Here is a 16,302-nt window from a genome sequence, read left to right as displayed (position 1 = left end):
AATAGAAGATCAGAACCGTGTGAGAAAAGAAACTAAAAGTCTGACTGTCTATATTAGTACTAGTTGCTTGCTTGGGCTTTGAGAGAACTCAAGTGTCATGTTTTGATATTTACGTTTACTCAATTTTAGATGCAAAATGGAAAAAAGTGGCTTGGTAGCCCAGAAAATAAAGGTGCTGGCTGTACTGTTGAGAATGATTGCAGGAGTTGTTGGAGGCTGCAACAGGAAGCTTTTATGGCTGTGTGCAGCTTCTGAAGTCTTTGTAGTAGACCCCACCCTATTAAAATAACTTCTAAACTTCTGGCTGCTGAACAGCAGCACAGCTGCTCACTTGTTGCATATCTTGGAGGATGTTGTTTAGCAAGAACTATTCAGTGGACCCTTTCATGGCTATTATAAATGTGCCTGCTTAGACGTACAAGTATGTGTAATGTCTTCATGAAAGTCTAGTTACCTGTTAGCTGGCCTTGCACTAGTTTTATAAGAGGTCTTTTTGGATAAGAGATGTACAACTTGCCCATTGCATGAATGCTATCAGAAAAATTTCCTGTGTTTAAGGCTATCTGAATCAATAGAGTACTTTGGGAAACTGGCCCCTAATAAACAGTTTGTAAAACTGAGATTTGGCAACTTTAGCGTAGTCTCTATTAGATTTTTTATGGAATAATCAGCTGAATCATGTTTAACTTGTCATCATGTGGGGGTGAGGTAGCTGCTTGTCCTGAAAAGCCCTGGGAAGTGTAACAGTTTGAGAGAGGGGAAAGGAAACACCCTTGTTAGTGCAAGTCTTGTTGAATTGTAAGTCCTGCTAAGTCTTTAAAGATGCTTGCTGTTTTGTTCCTGTCATTTGGACTGACTAAAGGTACTGAGAATTTTTGTCAATCTTTGATGGGAAAATCAGAAATGTTCCAGTTGTATTTGCCTCTTCATATGTCTGGAGGCTCTTATTTGAGAAGTTGCATGCTATTCTGCATTTTGGTGTAGCTAGTTGGTTACTAACTACACCCAAGAGTTACTGTCAGAAAAAAAGAATTGCATTACTGTCTTACCTTGATGATACTTTGGATTAAAATAGGTTGGCTGTAAAGCACAACTCACATAACACATTATAAGGCTGCAATATTCATTTACTGAGTACTATACTCATTAGCAAGTAAATCCTTCTTACTGCAGCTTGCAGGGATGTAATTGGATTTTTTAATAGGAGTCTTCCTATAAAGAAGAATGGTTAGTCTTGAGAAATGCTGAGAAACTTTCTGGGGCTGACTCTCCAAAGGACTTTTGCTTTAATTGCATATGTCACATGTCTGACCATCAAATGAGATGTATATAATGTAGGGATAGCAATATTGTGTGTATATATATTTAACGTGTGGTCAAGACATAAGTGAGTCCTTCACTGATTCATGGTAATAAGGAAAATTGAAAGCTTTGCCTACCTCAATAACATAAAACCAATAAAAAGTACTGTACTCTTGCTCAAAGTCTCTGTCAGTAGGTAAACTAAGGAGACAGTTACCGTTAACTGCTTTTTTCAAAAGTACTTAATATTACTTTTAGGGATAGGGTTGAATGTTATTAGATTCTTCTCTATAGCTCTTTATTATTTGGGATTTTTTTTCTTCCTTCCACAGATAAAAATAGAGTAGGTCTTCAAAGAGAAAAAACAATACAAACTGGCACTTTCTTAAAAGACTTGTCCATGTGAGCTGTGTCCTGTTAGCTTCCTTGTTAGATTTTAAAAATTAATCTTTCTTGGAGGTCTGTTACAATAAGCAAAACATAGTGACTTTCATCTCTTCTCTTTGTGCAGTGGGTCATCATTGAACAGGCATGCTATGCATTCTCCATGGTGGTGGTGCCACTCTATGATACACTGGGAGCTGAAGCTATTACATACATTGTGAACAAAGGTAGGACACTTGCAGTAGCTCAGCAACTGAATATATGGTGGCAGAGCTGAGTGAGGGCAGAATTGTAGCCTTCTTCAGAAAAGCCTTCTATTGCAACATACTGAAGTATGGATCTAGTCTAAACTGAACTTGTCATGTTGATAATATAGTTCTTTTTCATCAGCTGACTTGTCATTGGTTTTCTGTGACAAACCTGACAAGGCCAGAGTTCTGCTAGCCAGTGTGGAAAAGGGAGAAACTCCAATACTCAACACCATTGTTATCATGGATTCTTTTGGTGTGGATCTTGTGGAGCGTGGTAAAAAATGTGGTGTGGAAGTCTTCAGCATGAGAGAAATAGAGGTAAGAAGGCCTAACCTGCTTAACTGCTTTAATCCCGATTACTTGCCATGGATTAGTTTCAAAATCCTTAACTATCTCTTGGATTGAAGTTTACACAAAAATATAAAAAATAATAGGAGGGAAACAACTTGCTAATGGTATTTCACAATGCTCGAAGTAAAGAAGTGGATATACCAAGATGACAGCATGAACACTTATTAATATAGTCCAAGACTGAACACTAGATCTGAGTGTTAAGGCTTGCCCATGTGAAGCATAATGTGATAATTATATACTGTGATATTTCAGGAATTCTTACTTCAAGAAGAGCCTGTGTAGGTTTTGTCTTGTGAAAAATGGCACTTTTCTCTGTACACTGAATCTACAAGATGTTTGCTGGGGAGAAGGAACATGTCAGTCAGCCCCTTACAGGTTAAGGTTATGGTGATACAGGGGAGTGAGCTTTCAGGCTTTGGAAGTAGCAATCACTTTAATTAACCACCTGATGTCAAGTCTTGGTTTTGCTTGTAGTTTTTGTCTGTGTAGCTCTCTTACGCAAGTTTATTCCATAACTTGACTCACTTGGAGAACCCTCTTCCAGGATCAAATTGCATGAAGTACATCTTTGCTCTGAGATTATGAAATTGGGTTTAGCCTGCTTTTAGCTGTAGCACTGATGGAAGGCTTGGCTCACCAGACTTTGTCTATGTCCAGATAAATGTACTTGTCTTGTGCAGGTGTCAGTAACTGGTACAAAATGCCTCATTGCACTGAACTTGTTTTCATAGCAGCTAAGACAGCTGTGTTAATAGGGCCACCTTCTGGTAAAAAAAATGTCAGCACACCTTCTTTCAAAAGATTGACTGGCAAACTGGCCTCAGTAAGAGTGCCAGCTTAAAATGGGGCTAAAAACGTGAAGTAGGGCTAGAGTTAAATAGCTTACAGTTCACTGACTAAAGGGTTGGGTTAAACATAGAAAAAGTGGCCCAACTGTAAGTTGTTAGACTAGAATGAGTTTCTTTGCTTGAGTTGAACTGCAGTTTTGGACAGAGGAAGATGCTTTCCATTGGATCTTTTAGCTATGGAAAAACAAAACTGAGGGTAAATGTTGTCTTTACAAAAGATGTTTGTATGCTTAAGTAGTGATGTTCAGTAGTACTATATAGCTCTTAGTTCATTAATGCAAGCATCAAGTGCTAAGTAATAGGTGTTCCAAGAGCCTTTTGTTTAAATCTCTGATGAAAAGTTAGAGGCAAACTTAAATAATTGTAATAGTCCTTCAGTGAACAAGAAAGTTTTGTTACTTTTTTTTTAAGGGGCTAGAGACTTACGGTGTCTCCTGAAAGGTAACTATGAGCTGTTTAGGAGCTTAGACTAGAATGACTATTTCTAGCTTTGAGTAGTTGTTTTCTGGATTTCTGGCTTGAGCTTATTGCTCAGCTGTGCATGAGTTTTGTGAACTGTTCCTCTGTGTATGCCCTAGAAGATTTCAGCTTAGTTTCTGATGCCCAATATCTATGTGTGTCATGTGGCTACTTGTAGCTGAGTAATTAAATGGCTCTTTAACAGGAAGCGATCAAAACAAGTGTCTGGAGACATTACCTGTGTATTCAGTAAATCCCAGATTTTACTCAGAGAAGGTTGTAGAGAGGTACTGAGCTTGTCAGTGGTATGTGATGTGGAGGTGCTGTTTTGAGCAGACAGCTATGTTGCCATAGTGGTAAATCTTTGCATAATGCACCCTTTCAAAAAGGCAAGCCTACAGGTATGGGAATGTTAACTGTGTTTCCAGACATTCCCTGTAGCTTAAAGCTCCTTGGGTAAACCTAAGAGGTACATTATATTAAAGAAGTCTAGGGTACAAAGGAATGCATATGCTATTGTGTACTTGGAATGTAAAGGCAGTGGTGAATTTCAGGTCTGTCCTCAAAGGGTGCTTCCAAAGATACACTTAACAGGAGGTCCTTTTTAACTAGTATTGTTTCCAGTTTTAAATAGGCATGACAGTAGTAAGCCTTGGTTTGAAACTTTAAAGCTCATAGATACTGAACATTGGCTTGCAAATATTTCCTCTTACTCACATATCCTTGGTGGTAAAAGGATCGTTTTGTTATCCTTTCCCTTCTGCCTAAAGAACCCTAACATTAGTGGTCAGGTCTGAGTAACTAAGGAGGAAGAAGGGTTATGGATGAGAGCTTCTCCTGTATAGAAGGAGTTCAAATCAGCAGTGAAACTGTCATCCTAGGAGGTGTTTGCTGAGATGAATCTTCCTTCATTTAACCAATAATTGTTGGTGGCACATCGTCTGCATGAGGTGTAGGATTGTCTGTCTTATCTTAACCTTGAACTTCCCTAGGGAGTGACTTCTAGTTTATTAGCTGGAGAAAAGCCCTGTAAGTTTAAGATAAATTATCACTTTTGTATTTGTAGAGCATGGTAGTTATTCTGTGTATTTTTGAAATGTGCTTTAAAGCTTTTGTTACTCTTAGATTAACCAGAGAATCACAGAATGGTTTGGGTTGGAAGGAACCTTAAAGATCATCTGGTTTCTGTTCACCCTCCAGCTATGGGCAGGGATTGCTGCACTGGCTTGCTAAACAAGTTAAAATGCCTTAACAGTGTCTAAATAATGAAGTATTGTAGTATTAAGTAATGTTTGATAAATTTAAAGCAAGAAAGCTACATGTTTATGTCTACACTTTTTCTCTTCTCCTTTCTGTAGGAGCTAGGAAGAGCACACAGGCAAAAACCTATGGTAAGTATGAAATTGGTTCAAGTGACAATGTGAAGCTGGTTAGCATTCTTTAGCTCAAACTAGCAAATCTCCCTATCTCCCATAGCTCAGAAATAACACTAGTACCCTGGTGTTTTGTCCAGGAAAATATTTTCCCTTGCTGTCTTAACCATACTAATACTTTCTTAACTCTCATAGCCTCCAAAGCCAGAAGATCTAGCAGTCATCTGTTTCACCAGTGGAACAACAGGTACACCTCATTACATTATATAGAATTTATTATTCTGTATGTGCAAAATTAATTCAGAAGCCCTCCTACTTTTTTTCCCCCCCCCAAGATTTCCCCCTGCTGCTGCGCCTTTCTGGCAAGTAGTAGCTGGGATAGTGTTACAGTAAAATTCCCTTGGATTTTTAATTGGTTTTCCTGTTTATTAATACAGAGTTGCAGTGTCGGGGGGTGGAGGTGTTATGTTTTTGGGCTTGGAAACAAATCATTAATTTGTATTTACATAATAATAAGGGCTCTGCATCAGACTTCAGACTATCAATTCTTCCCTGGTCTTTTTGTACTTTATTGGCAAAATTGTTCTATAGGTCTAAGAACCTTGCTGTAAGACCAAAACAGACTGTCTAGGTGTCACTCACTTCACATTTGTGAAGTTCATACCCACTGTCATGGAGCATAAGGAAAGAATACAGCAGCAAGTTATATTTTTTAAAACAGATGTGAGAACAGAAGTTAATCAGGATTTGGTAGCTGCATCTTCACAGAAGAGTTGAATTTTGAATGAGAAACATATCCAAAAATATGGAGATTTTTTTTAAAAATTGGGCTCCTTAAAAACTAAGACTTCATCATAAACTGATTACTTAACTGTTGCCAGCTGTTCTTGACAGTGTTTTATTTGATACACAAAGAAATGTATTAATATCAAACAATGCTGTCACATTAGTTTTGCTACTGCTACCTGACTTCAAGGATCTGAATTTCACTGTTGAATCCTGATGCCCTTCTTCCTTAGGAAACCCTAAAGGAGCTATGATCACTCATCAAAACATAGTCAGCAATGCTTCAGCTTTTATGAAAACTACAGAGGTAAACTGAAAAGATAAACATTGTGGACTTGCTTGGAGGGAAATAATCTCATGACTAAAACAAACACTGAAGTCTAACTTTGGTCTTAAGCTTTAGTAAGATCCAAGTGAAAATGTAACTTGACAGCATTCTGTGCCCTCTAGTCAGAAGTCAATGTTTACTGGTTATTCTGTCAGGGTCGAGAACCCAACAGATCTCCAGTCTGTTCTGATGTAACCAAAGTGATAAAATGATCCTGATGTGAATGTAGATTACATTCTGTCATGGACTTAGTGTTTCTCATTAGTGGAAGGAGTACTGTTTCTAAATTAAGCAACTGGCCTCACAATTAGCTCATGTAAGGTACTTTTGATATTAACCTTAGGCTAAATCAGGTAAACAAACTTTCTAATCTTAGATGAAAGTATATTTTTTCAAACCAATGCTATTCTAACCTCTATTGTCCCCCTACCCTCCCAGTATATGTAATGGAACTCTGTGATTTATATCAGAATTTATTTATTTTCAGAATTCTATGAATGATAAGTTGTAATAATCTGGTCACTGTACTCAACTCTAAAAGATTGTTTCTGCTGTGTGTCTTTACTCCTGCTAGTAAGTCATTGCTGAAGTCTTTAATGAAAGAAAGACAATGCAGCTTCATTACAAGCAAAACTAAAGCAGGGGCTGTGCTCTAGAGTTTAGATGCTAGATTTTACTGTTGTGTTTAAGTTAGGCAAAACAGACTCAATGAGAATTAAACTTTTGCTAATACTTTTCAGAAATCATTTGTTCCTTCTTCTGATGATGTTCTGATATCATTCCTGCCCCTGGCTCATATGTTTGAGAGAATAGTTGAGGTGAGCATCTGTTTGTTGTACTAAATTACTGAGAAGCTTACTTTTCTTACAGAATGCATCCAGGTGTGAAATGTGCTCTTCCTTCCTGACTCTTGCAAATGTGTGTGAAAGCTTGAAGTAATGTTCAGGAAAGCAGTGTTCCATAAACAGTATGTAGTGAGCTCTAGAAAATTGGTTTTCATGCCAAAATATAAACATTAACCTTAGAGCTAGGGTTAATTAGAAACTGTTTTACTAGAACATGAGGCAATCCCTTAGTGCATGTACACTGCCTAGAAATTCTTTCCAGTATAATTAGTGCATTATTAAAAATCCAATGCCATTCTTTAGTTTGCAAACTTCAAAAAATTATTTTATAAGGAAGCATCCTGTTTGCTTACACAAAACTAATTTTAAGTTAAATTCACCATTGCATCCAAGAAATTTCGGGAAAGAGGAAGGAATTTTGTTTTAGGGGAATTTTCTTCCAGGAAATGGAAGTGGCTTTTAAAGCCATTTCAGTGACAAACTTTGAAGTTCTCTTAGATCACTTGTTTTACCATATATTAAAATTTGAGGCTTAATTTTGGAGAATGGAAGAGGGAAGGGCTGTGGTTGTCTTAACACTGGCAGTCTTGAAGACCTCTGGGTTCATTTTGGATGCTATGCATTACTGAATGGATGCAATTCCTCTACTGTTGTGCCTCTACAGCATGTAAGAAGTTCATGTATTAATTACTGCACTTATTGAAGTTGAATTAACACCTCTTCCTCAGGTGAGATTGCAGGTACATATGTTGAAGGTTTATAGAGGGAGCATCCATGCAAGCATGAAAAAGGCACATGAAGCCAGAAATTGTTGTAGAACTTCCATTAGGAATCCTAAGTTTTCAACTGAAAGTCTGTGTGTATATATATATGCAAAAATGTTTCTATTTGTTTGTGTGTGTATATATGTGTGTGTACAGAGATTTGGAATAGTACACAGCTGAGGTCTACAGGTGCCTTTGGGCATTCAGCACTTCTTCCTGGTCACCTTGATATCAGTTATACCTCAGTGTCTGTTTTGTTCCCCTGTCTTGCACCAGAACATACAAACAGCTCTGCTCTTGATTACGCAGTAGAAAGAGGAGAGGAACTTTCATTTTCAAAGAGAAAATTAAAAGAGTGTTTGGATTGCAGTATTCCTCTCCTAGTTGAGGCCTGTACAAAAGAGGTGGCATACCTACATAAGGAAACTAACCAAGACATTATTGGTAGAAAGTAGAAAAGGTTTCTTGCTGTTTGGGTTAGATATGAACAGAGGCTCTGTGACCAGTCTTTACAGTCCTGTTTTAAAGTTCATGTTTCCTTGGTTTTGGCATCATATGGAAGTTAGAGGGTCAATGAACTTGGCTTGACAAGTATGTTCCTACTTAGTAAAGGCAGTTGCTGCTGAGTCCATGTGGACTGATATATTTGCTGCTTTTAGCAGATGGTGGCAAAATATAGGTGGAGATGGAAAGTGACACTTTAGCATGTCTCATGCAGTAAATAAGAGGATGGATAGTAGGGAATGAAGGAGCAGGTGTTAGAGGAAGCAGAAGAAATAAAAGCAGATGGGTATAAACACAAGGGAGATGAGAGATGTTAAACTCTAAAAAAAAATAGAAAAATAAAGTGAGGTGTGTAAGGTAGGGGGTGAAGCTTTTAGTCTTCTGGCTTCTAGACAGAAAATATTGAACACAACAGGATTAAGTGCCTACCTTTATGTAGGTCTGTAAGTGATACAGAAATAAGCTCTGGCTCTGCTAGTATCTTCTGAAGAGCATCTTGATCACCTAAGAACAAGTCCTCTGCTCACATCAGTCCTGTGAAATGAGAAGGAAAACCAGAGCGCAAGGATTGGAAATTAAGTAGCAAGTAGGCAGAGATACTCACTGGACTAGTAGATAGTATGTGTGGACTATATATGCAGAATTTCTAGGTATAAAAAAACTTGTTTGTCAGGAGACAAACAAATCTAATAATTTTAAATAAGCTTGCTAAGTATTTCAGATGGAGAAGTTCTCCTTTTCAGTCTTTTGCTAGCTCTTGAGTCACTGGCATTACCTTATTTGACCAACTGTCCTTTTTGGATAGAGGCTTTTGTGCTAAGCTTCAAAGTGTGGTTTGTGTACACCAGATGTGTCTTGCTGCTTGATCTTTCTAGTGCCATCTTACTGTGAGAATGCTGCAAAACTAGTCCAGAAGTTGAGAGGATTTAAGGTCAATCTACACTGCATAGGACTGTCATACATACGGGGCTGGAACACATTGTACCTCCTGCATTTTCAGAGTGTTTACTTTTTTTAACAGTGTGTGGTTCTGTGCCATGGAGCCCGGATAGGATTCTTTCAAGGGGATATCAGACTACTCATGGATGACCTAAAAACACTGCAGCCAACTGTATTTCCTGTAGTACCAAGACTGTTGAACAGAATGTTTGACAAGGTAAGTCTACAGGCATGACTGCAGGCTTTTAAGAGATTCCATGAAGCTTGTGCTGCCAGAGTAGGAGTAACTGCTGTGTCTGGGATATTAAATTGGCATGCTAACAAATGTGTGCATCTCTTAGAGAGCTGAAAGTGCAGGGAATAGTACTAGTTGCATTAAAACACTTTCAGGCAACAAATACTAGTGTTAAAAAGTCTGACCAGGGGACTTGATTCTCTCTATCTTGATTAAAGACTTAGTGTTTTGCTCTGATCAAGTTACTTAAGTCTAGTCTACAACATGAAAATGGGGCTTGGCATCTGCATGCCACGCTTTTAGCATCTGACTCATGGAGTGGAATTTGCAAAGCAAGGTCAGGTGTTTGCCTATGTTTGCATGGACACATAAAAATTTCCTACATGGCAGCCAGAGTGTGTTCTAGCTGGGAGAACTGTAAACCAGCCAGTTAGCAGTGCTGGGGAGAACGTGGCTGTAGCCTCACTCTCCTGTGTGTGCTGCTTGTCTGCTCACAGTTAACTGAGATGGGAATTTGAAAGTGGATTCATTCCTGAGCTTCATATTTTAATTAGCCTTTTGCATATGGATGGCTGACTCCTTTTAGGCTACAGGCAGGGGAGCTAAAGGATATAATAAATCCTATGGCTGCTAAAGAAGTGGCAGAGCTGTCTATGCTCTTAGCCAGGAAATTTCTCTGATTGTGAGGCTAGAGAAACACCAAGTAACACAAGGTTCTGCTTGGCTCAGGAACAAATGGTGCAACTGGAATCCATCTGGAGGGGAGGAAAACATGAGATTAGCTTTTAGTACTTAAAATGTAGCTCCTTATTCTGCTCACACCTTCTCTACTGGAATTTTGGAAGCACAATCAAAGCTTGAGACTTTGTCCTCATGATTTCCTCTTGCTGCTTTAGTCTGGTGCCCTGAGGCTTCCACCATTTCAACCTCACCCACCCTTGCAGTAACCTAGCATGTGAAGCCAGCAAGTTGGGGAATTGGCATAGCAGGGGGGCATAATGCTGCAGTCTGCATGCTTTCAGTCATAATGCTGAGTCTTCCTCTTTCCAAATGAATGTACTAATGTTTTTTGGGGATTGCTGTTGTGCCTGCTCTCTGGCTTCCTAAGAACAACTAGAAGGAGCCTTTGAAAAGTGATCTAAAGTGCAAATTTGTATATGCAAGATAGATCTCCATTTGGTGTTTCTGAAGTGACCTGCATCTCCTCACAACACCATGTTTTATATTATGTATTATGATAGGGTTCTTTTCAGAAAATGCTGAGGATTATGCTCAATTTGAATTTTGATGATACTAGAATAGAGAAGTAAACCATTCATTTTCATTCATACATTTTAATGAAGAAATTATGCATTGAAACAGCATCACAGTTTGATGGCTATCAAGAATTAGATAAATGCTGATTTCAACTCTTGAACTGAGGTCAAAATAAAAATTCACAAGTATTTCTTACTAGAATTAAGATGCCTATCAATAAAGGTTGTTTTAATTAATTTGGTTTTCATTGTTAAGAGTGTCTATGCATGCCTATGTAAGAAAAGGGGAATGGTAGTCTATGAGAATTCTAACTGTAGTTCATCTTTCTTAATAGATTTTTGGGCAGGCAGATTCCTCATTAAAGAGGTGGCTGCTGGACTTTGCTTCCAAGAGGAAAGAAGCAGAACTCAGAAGTGGTATAGTTCGAAATAACAGTTTCTGGGATAAAGTCATCTTCCGTAAAATACAGGTATGCTTGAAAGCCTCTAAGTTCTACTTTGCAATTGTTGGATTTCATATGAATGGGTAAAATCTGGTATGGCTTTTTTGCAGAGTTAAGACTACCTGGCTACTCAGAGTAAAAATCAGAGCTGTCTTTTTATTTACAACCTCATTCTTTCAGTTCCCTTAGTTGTCATAGTATCAGCTAACTGTATTAAGGAAGTCACTCTGAAACAGTCTGGTGCTTCTCTCTTACCACTTTGAAAGCAAACATTGTCCTTCTGAAGGAAGAATGCTAAGTATGACACAGTGCCACCTGTAGCCCCCACTGTCTTCTCCCTGTTGGTCACTAAGTCATGTCTGCTATTATAATCTGACACTCACTTGCTATGGCCTTAACCTTGGCTGTACAACATGCCTATGTTGGTGCTTTTTGTAGCATTCAGGATGTATGAGAAACTGATACAAGGCAGTTAACTATAAAGCCATCACTGTAAAGCCATGGCTTAAGCCCTTTTTTGCAGAGTCTGCATTGCAGTGACACCATGTACAGAAACTGTATGAGATTCTGCATCTTCCAGTCATTAATGGGACTAGAAACACTGCAAGAAAAACACCCTACAATAGCAGATGAAACTTTTACTCTCTAACATTTGTGGGTGGCACCGTAGGTGAGCAGTGGCTAAAGGGTGTCATAGAAGATGACTCTGGAAATAGTTCTAAAATGCTTTTGGTGTCCACAGTATCTTGTGTCTGTTGTAGGCAAGTTTGGGAGGAAGAGTAAAGCTGATGGTCACAGGAGCAGCACCTGTGTCTGCAAGTGTACTGACCTTCCTGAGGACAGCTCTTGGCTGTCAGGTGAGTTGCCTGGCCTTAGTCCTAAACACTGAATATTTTAACACCTGGCTCTAGCTTTGTTAGAGCTTTTCTAGCAGTCTGATCATATGGATAACTCTTTCTAGTATTCTTGGAGATGATACAAGTGCATGCTCTTTTCCTGAGTTTCTCTCAATCCCCTGAAATTTCTGTATTCATCCCAAAGTCTTTTAACTGAAGTAATCAGCTTACCTGTCTTGGAGGAAAGGTTTTTTTCATGGGCTGCAGTAAGGAAGAAATTGCCTACTTTATTTAATTTCCTGGAGTTTGCCTTGCTTACAGAAGTATTTGTAACTACTGTAGAAAATCTAATAATCAGTGTGGTAGTATTGTAGTGTTGCTGTTTTGAAAATGAGGCTGAGGTGAATCACATTGCACATGTTGCATTTATCATCAGAGCCTCTTCAAAGTGTATGCTTTTGGAGGTAAAATTTGAATAGCAATGGCATAAAATAGAACAAATGTGTTGAAATTAAATAAATTTCAAGGATAGAAAGCAAAAATAATGTAAAAATCAGGCTTCCATAATTTCCTGAAGTTTTTCAGTGATGTGCTGTGTAACAATGCATTTTGCTTAGAAAAGGGAAGCCTGTCTTGTGAATAGCAATCACAGAGCTGTCATGGGGCATAGGGATTCCATTTCTGGCTATCTCAGACAAACCTATTTTTAAATTATGTGAATGAAGTCACTGCTAGTAATATGGTTCTTCACTTCTTTCTTCCTTCTTCTGCTCTTTTCTGTTTTAATCTAAACAGTGTCACATGCTATGTGAAACTGAGTGAAACTTTTGAGTAAATATTGGAACTGAAGGTGGAATATTAGCACTCAAAACTGTATTGTGATGAAACTAGTATTTCAGGGTTTTTTAGAAGGTACTGAGGGTTTTGGTACACTCAAATTCAAACAATAAGAAAATAAACCAAATGTTAATTGCATTTTAATGAATAAACTTTGTGTTGAAAAGTAATGGTCTTTAGATTATATTTTGATTTCACCTTCTAGTTCTATGAAGGCTATGGACAGACTGAATGCACAGCTGGATGCTCCCTGTCATTGCCTGGTGACTGGACTGCAGGTATGATGTTCAACTGTCTACCTGTCTGTTCAATTTTAGGATTACTGAAGCTTTTAGAGGTCCCTGATCACTTTATTTAATCTTCAGCAAGACCTATCATAAAGGATAAGATTGGTTTTCAAAATAAAAAAATTTGAACAGATCCCTTGACATTTCTACCCCTAAATAGCTATGAATGTTCAGTAAGTCAAACTTCTAATAGGATTTGTTCTTGTAAGTTGAAGTAGCTTTTGGAGGAGGGAGGTCATAGTATTAACCCTTGCAGTTTCTGTCAAACATAAATCTTCTGTGTATAAAGGCAATACTGGAAGTACAAATGGCATTTTTTGGTGTATGGAATCAAGAGTTTGCACTTCTCTCACCTGTTGCATCTCCAGCTCCCTAACTGAACTAATACTGCTAATGGAAACTATATGGGACTTCTGCTACTTAAATATGTCTGTAGAGTGAGGATCCTGATTATAAGAAAAAGCAAGCTTGAATACATGGTTCAGCTTGTAACAGTCTTAGGGATATCTGAGAATTTAATGTTTCAGTTCTGGCAAGTTTAAGCTACCAGAAATCAGTTTATCTTTCTTCAGTGTGTAAGCAGCTTATTTTTTTCAGAATCTGACTAAAAAGCGTCAGGGTATTGAAGTGTTACTTTATTAATAGGTCATGTTGGAGCACCAATGCCATGCAATATCATCAAGCTTGTTGATGTACAAGAAATGAATTACTTGGCTGCCAAAGGAGAGGGTGAGGTAAGTAATTTCTGAAAGTCAAATGAGCCTCTTGGGAAATTTTGGAAAAATTTTTTTTTTTTTTTGGTTCCTGAAATAACTGAGTTTACTAAAGTGCTAAACATGACCTGCTGCCTAAAATCTAAGATGCCTGCATGCCATACCAGTTAATGATTCACAGAAGCAAATCAGGAACAGTGTATGAGAGGGGAGAGGGAGCTTGCATAGCAATGTTATCCCCCAGGTTAGCAGATGGTTTTATGACCATACATAAGGCTGTATGACCAAGGCAACATCTTCCAGCTGTGGCATAGCTGGGAAGTGTGGCCACCTCATACTGCAGCTAACCTTCAGCAGAATGCTGGCAGAGGGCTTCCCTCCCACCCTACTGCCAACGGCCAGAGAACAGCTGTTGCATACAGCCGGCTACCCAGCTTGTGATGTGTGAGATGAGATAATTTAAAGTGGCTGGGAACTTCTGAGAAATGGAGATCAAGTGTCATGAAGGTTGCTGATTTGTGATGCCTGCCTGCACATTTTTCTGAACTTTTTTATACAACCTGCACAAACTGAACACATATGCTTTACAAATTGCATTTTGAGAACTCAGCTTTATATGTGATGCTATATGCTGTCTTCTAAAATATTTTTTCAAAGTAAAGTGCATACAGATTTTGTGTATACTTTGAACAGATGTTCATGTAGTAATTTATTTTCCCAAAGCCTCAAAAGCAGATTAACTGTGGTGTCTTTCATGTGCTTTCAAGAGGCTGTGGGGGCAGCTGGGGGAGCGAGAAATTAAAAGTAGCTTAAGCAAGTAACTAATTTGTGGCTATAAAGGATTTATAATATTTATTTGTTTTGGTTGTAATTTGTATGAGACTAGAAACAAATCATTGAGCTTTAACTCCCAGAAATAGTCAAGGATTTAGTTGGTCTTCATCGTGGGAAACTGCTTGCATGTGAAGCACAATGTCAAAATTCTTCTGTCTTGCATATGACTCCATATTTAGTCTTCATCAGCAAGTTTTGCTTCACTTTCAGTATGTTCTTAGAGCTTGAGGAAGTATGTTCTTTCTCATTCTTGTAATGAGAAATAGATAAATAGTTTTTAAAAGTCTCCTAAAAGTGTTTTGCTTTCACTTTGTGAAAATTTGCTGCATTAGGAATTAATTTGGACTTGAATAAAAATTGTAGCCTCTTAATGTATCAGGTGTCATCTTAGTCTTTCAGGCCCAACTTCCTCAGTATAAACTATTCTAAATATAACAAAAAAGTATTGTAACTTGCTTCACAGAACTCAAAGCCCTTGGCTATTGAATGGGCTGTCCTTATCCATTTGCTTCAAATAAATATTCTTCCTTATTTTCTGCTTTTCATCTGGGTTAAATATTTCTATTCCCTTTCTCTGAGAGTAAGCTTGCAATATTCTCTGCTGTCAGCCTTGATTTTCACTTTTGACAGTCAAGAAGAAGAAATTTGTGAATAGAATTATATATGAGCATATGCAGATGAGTGCCAGCTAGCAGGAAGCAGATAAATGGTTGGCTGTCTCTACTGGGAAAAGCCATCACCTACTGCCTTCATGTGATCTTAGGGGCTGTGAAAAATCAGTGTTTGATTGGCCTGTCTTTGACTTGAATGGGACATGTAGAGTTCTCTTTTATTCGTATCCTTCCAGATAAGGTCTATTTTAGAACAGAAATTACTTCATTTGAAAAATATTACTTTAGTTTGGTACTGTCTCCATAAAGTCATGAGAACCCTCACTAATACTCTGATCTCCCTCTTATTGACAACATCTCATGTGCATTGTATTGTATTTCACCAGCATGCTGGGTAGGCACTGAAAGCTTTTCAAGATTCAACTGCTGAACTACATTAGTAGTTCCTTGTAGCCTAATTTTTGGGCAACAAATCTTGGTATACAACTGTTTTTTTCTCCGCTAGTTTTAGTACAATGCCTCTGCTGTTTACCAAAGCTGAAATGAACATGTTGCCAGACTGAGAGATAGTACTTCTGGATCTGGCAGAATTTTTTCACATGAATAAAACCAAATTTCTTTTGATAGGTTCCAGTTATTCACATAGTGGGTAGCAGTACTACTAGTCCACTAGTACTACTGCTGGACTGAAAGAGATTAGATCCTTCCAATTGCTTTTTATTCTGTTTCATACCAATGGAAAACATTAGGTCTCCAAAAACCATGAGTTGAAGTTCCCGTACAAACACAAACTTCCTCTTGCCTTTTTAATGGGCATTAAGAACCGTTGGAGAAAGCATTTGTTGATAGTAGTGATTGCTAACTTTCCTTCATTGTAGCATATATTAACAAATGGCTCTTTTCAGGTGTGTATTAAAGGGGTAAATGTGTTTCGTGGCTATTTGAAAGATCCAGAAAAAACAGCGGAGGCTCTGGACAAAGATGGCTGGCTTCACACAGGAGATATTGGGAAATGGCTACCAGTAAGTTAACTTACACAGCTGGAATGATACTTTTATAGTTACTGGCAGAAATTTAATAAATAGATTAGAAAGCATTTGGTATTGAAGAGAA

General features: G+C 38.1%; 1 protein-coding gene across 2 annotated transcripts in view; it reads left to right on the top strand.

The window, feature by feature from the left end:
- The window catches only part of ACSL1 (acyl-CoA synthetase long chain family member 1), a 38,207-nt gene that overhangs the window by 18,888 nt on the left and 3,017 nt on the right, over window positions 1-16,302 (top strand). For both annotated transcript variants that reach the window (XM_041395859.1, XM_041395860.1), the window contains exons 6-17: window positions 1,814-1,913; window positions 2,077-2,255; window positions 4,957-4,989; window positions 5,167-5,218; window positions 5,991-6,064; window positions 6,826-6,903; window positions 9,220-9,354; window positions 10,964-11,098; window positions 11,833-11,928; window positions 12,950-13,022; window positions 13,677-13,765; window positions 16,095-16,211. In XM_041395859.1, the coding sequence (XP_041251793.1) occupies window positions 1,814-1,913; window positions 2,077-2,255; window positions 4,957-4,989; window positions 5,167-5,218; window positions 5,991-6,064; window positions 6,826-6,903; window positions 9,220-9,354; window positions 10,964-11,098; window positions 11,833-11,928; window positions 12,950-13,022; window positions 13,677-13,765; window positions 16,095-16,211 (1,161 nt within the window). The remainder of the gene's footprint in view (window positions 1-1,813; window positions 1,914-2,076; window positions 2,256-4,956; window positions 4,990-5,166; window positions 5,219-5,990; window positions 6,065-6,825; window positions 6,904-9,219; window positions 9,355-10,963; window positions 11,099-11,832; window positions 11,929-12,949; window positions 13,023-13,676; window positions 13,766-16,094; window positions 16,212-16,302) is intronic.

The sequence above is a fragment of the Onychostruthus taczanowskii genome, unplaced genomic scaffold, assembly GCF_017590055.1.
Source record: "Onychostruthus taczanowskii isolate IOZ18803 unplaced genomic scaffold, ASM1759005v1 scaffold12, whole genome shotgun sequence".
NCBI lineage: Eukaryota > Metazoa > Chordata > Aves > Passeriformes > Passeridae > Onychostruthus > Onychostruthus taczanowskii.
The sequence above is the reverse complement of the archived record's forward strand: the minus strand, read 5'-3'. Positions and strand labels throughout refer to the sequence as shown.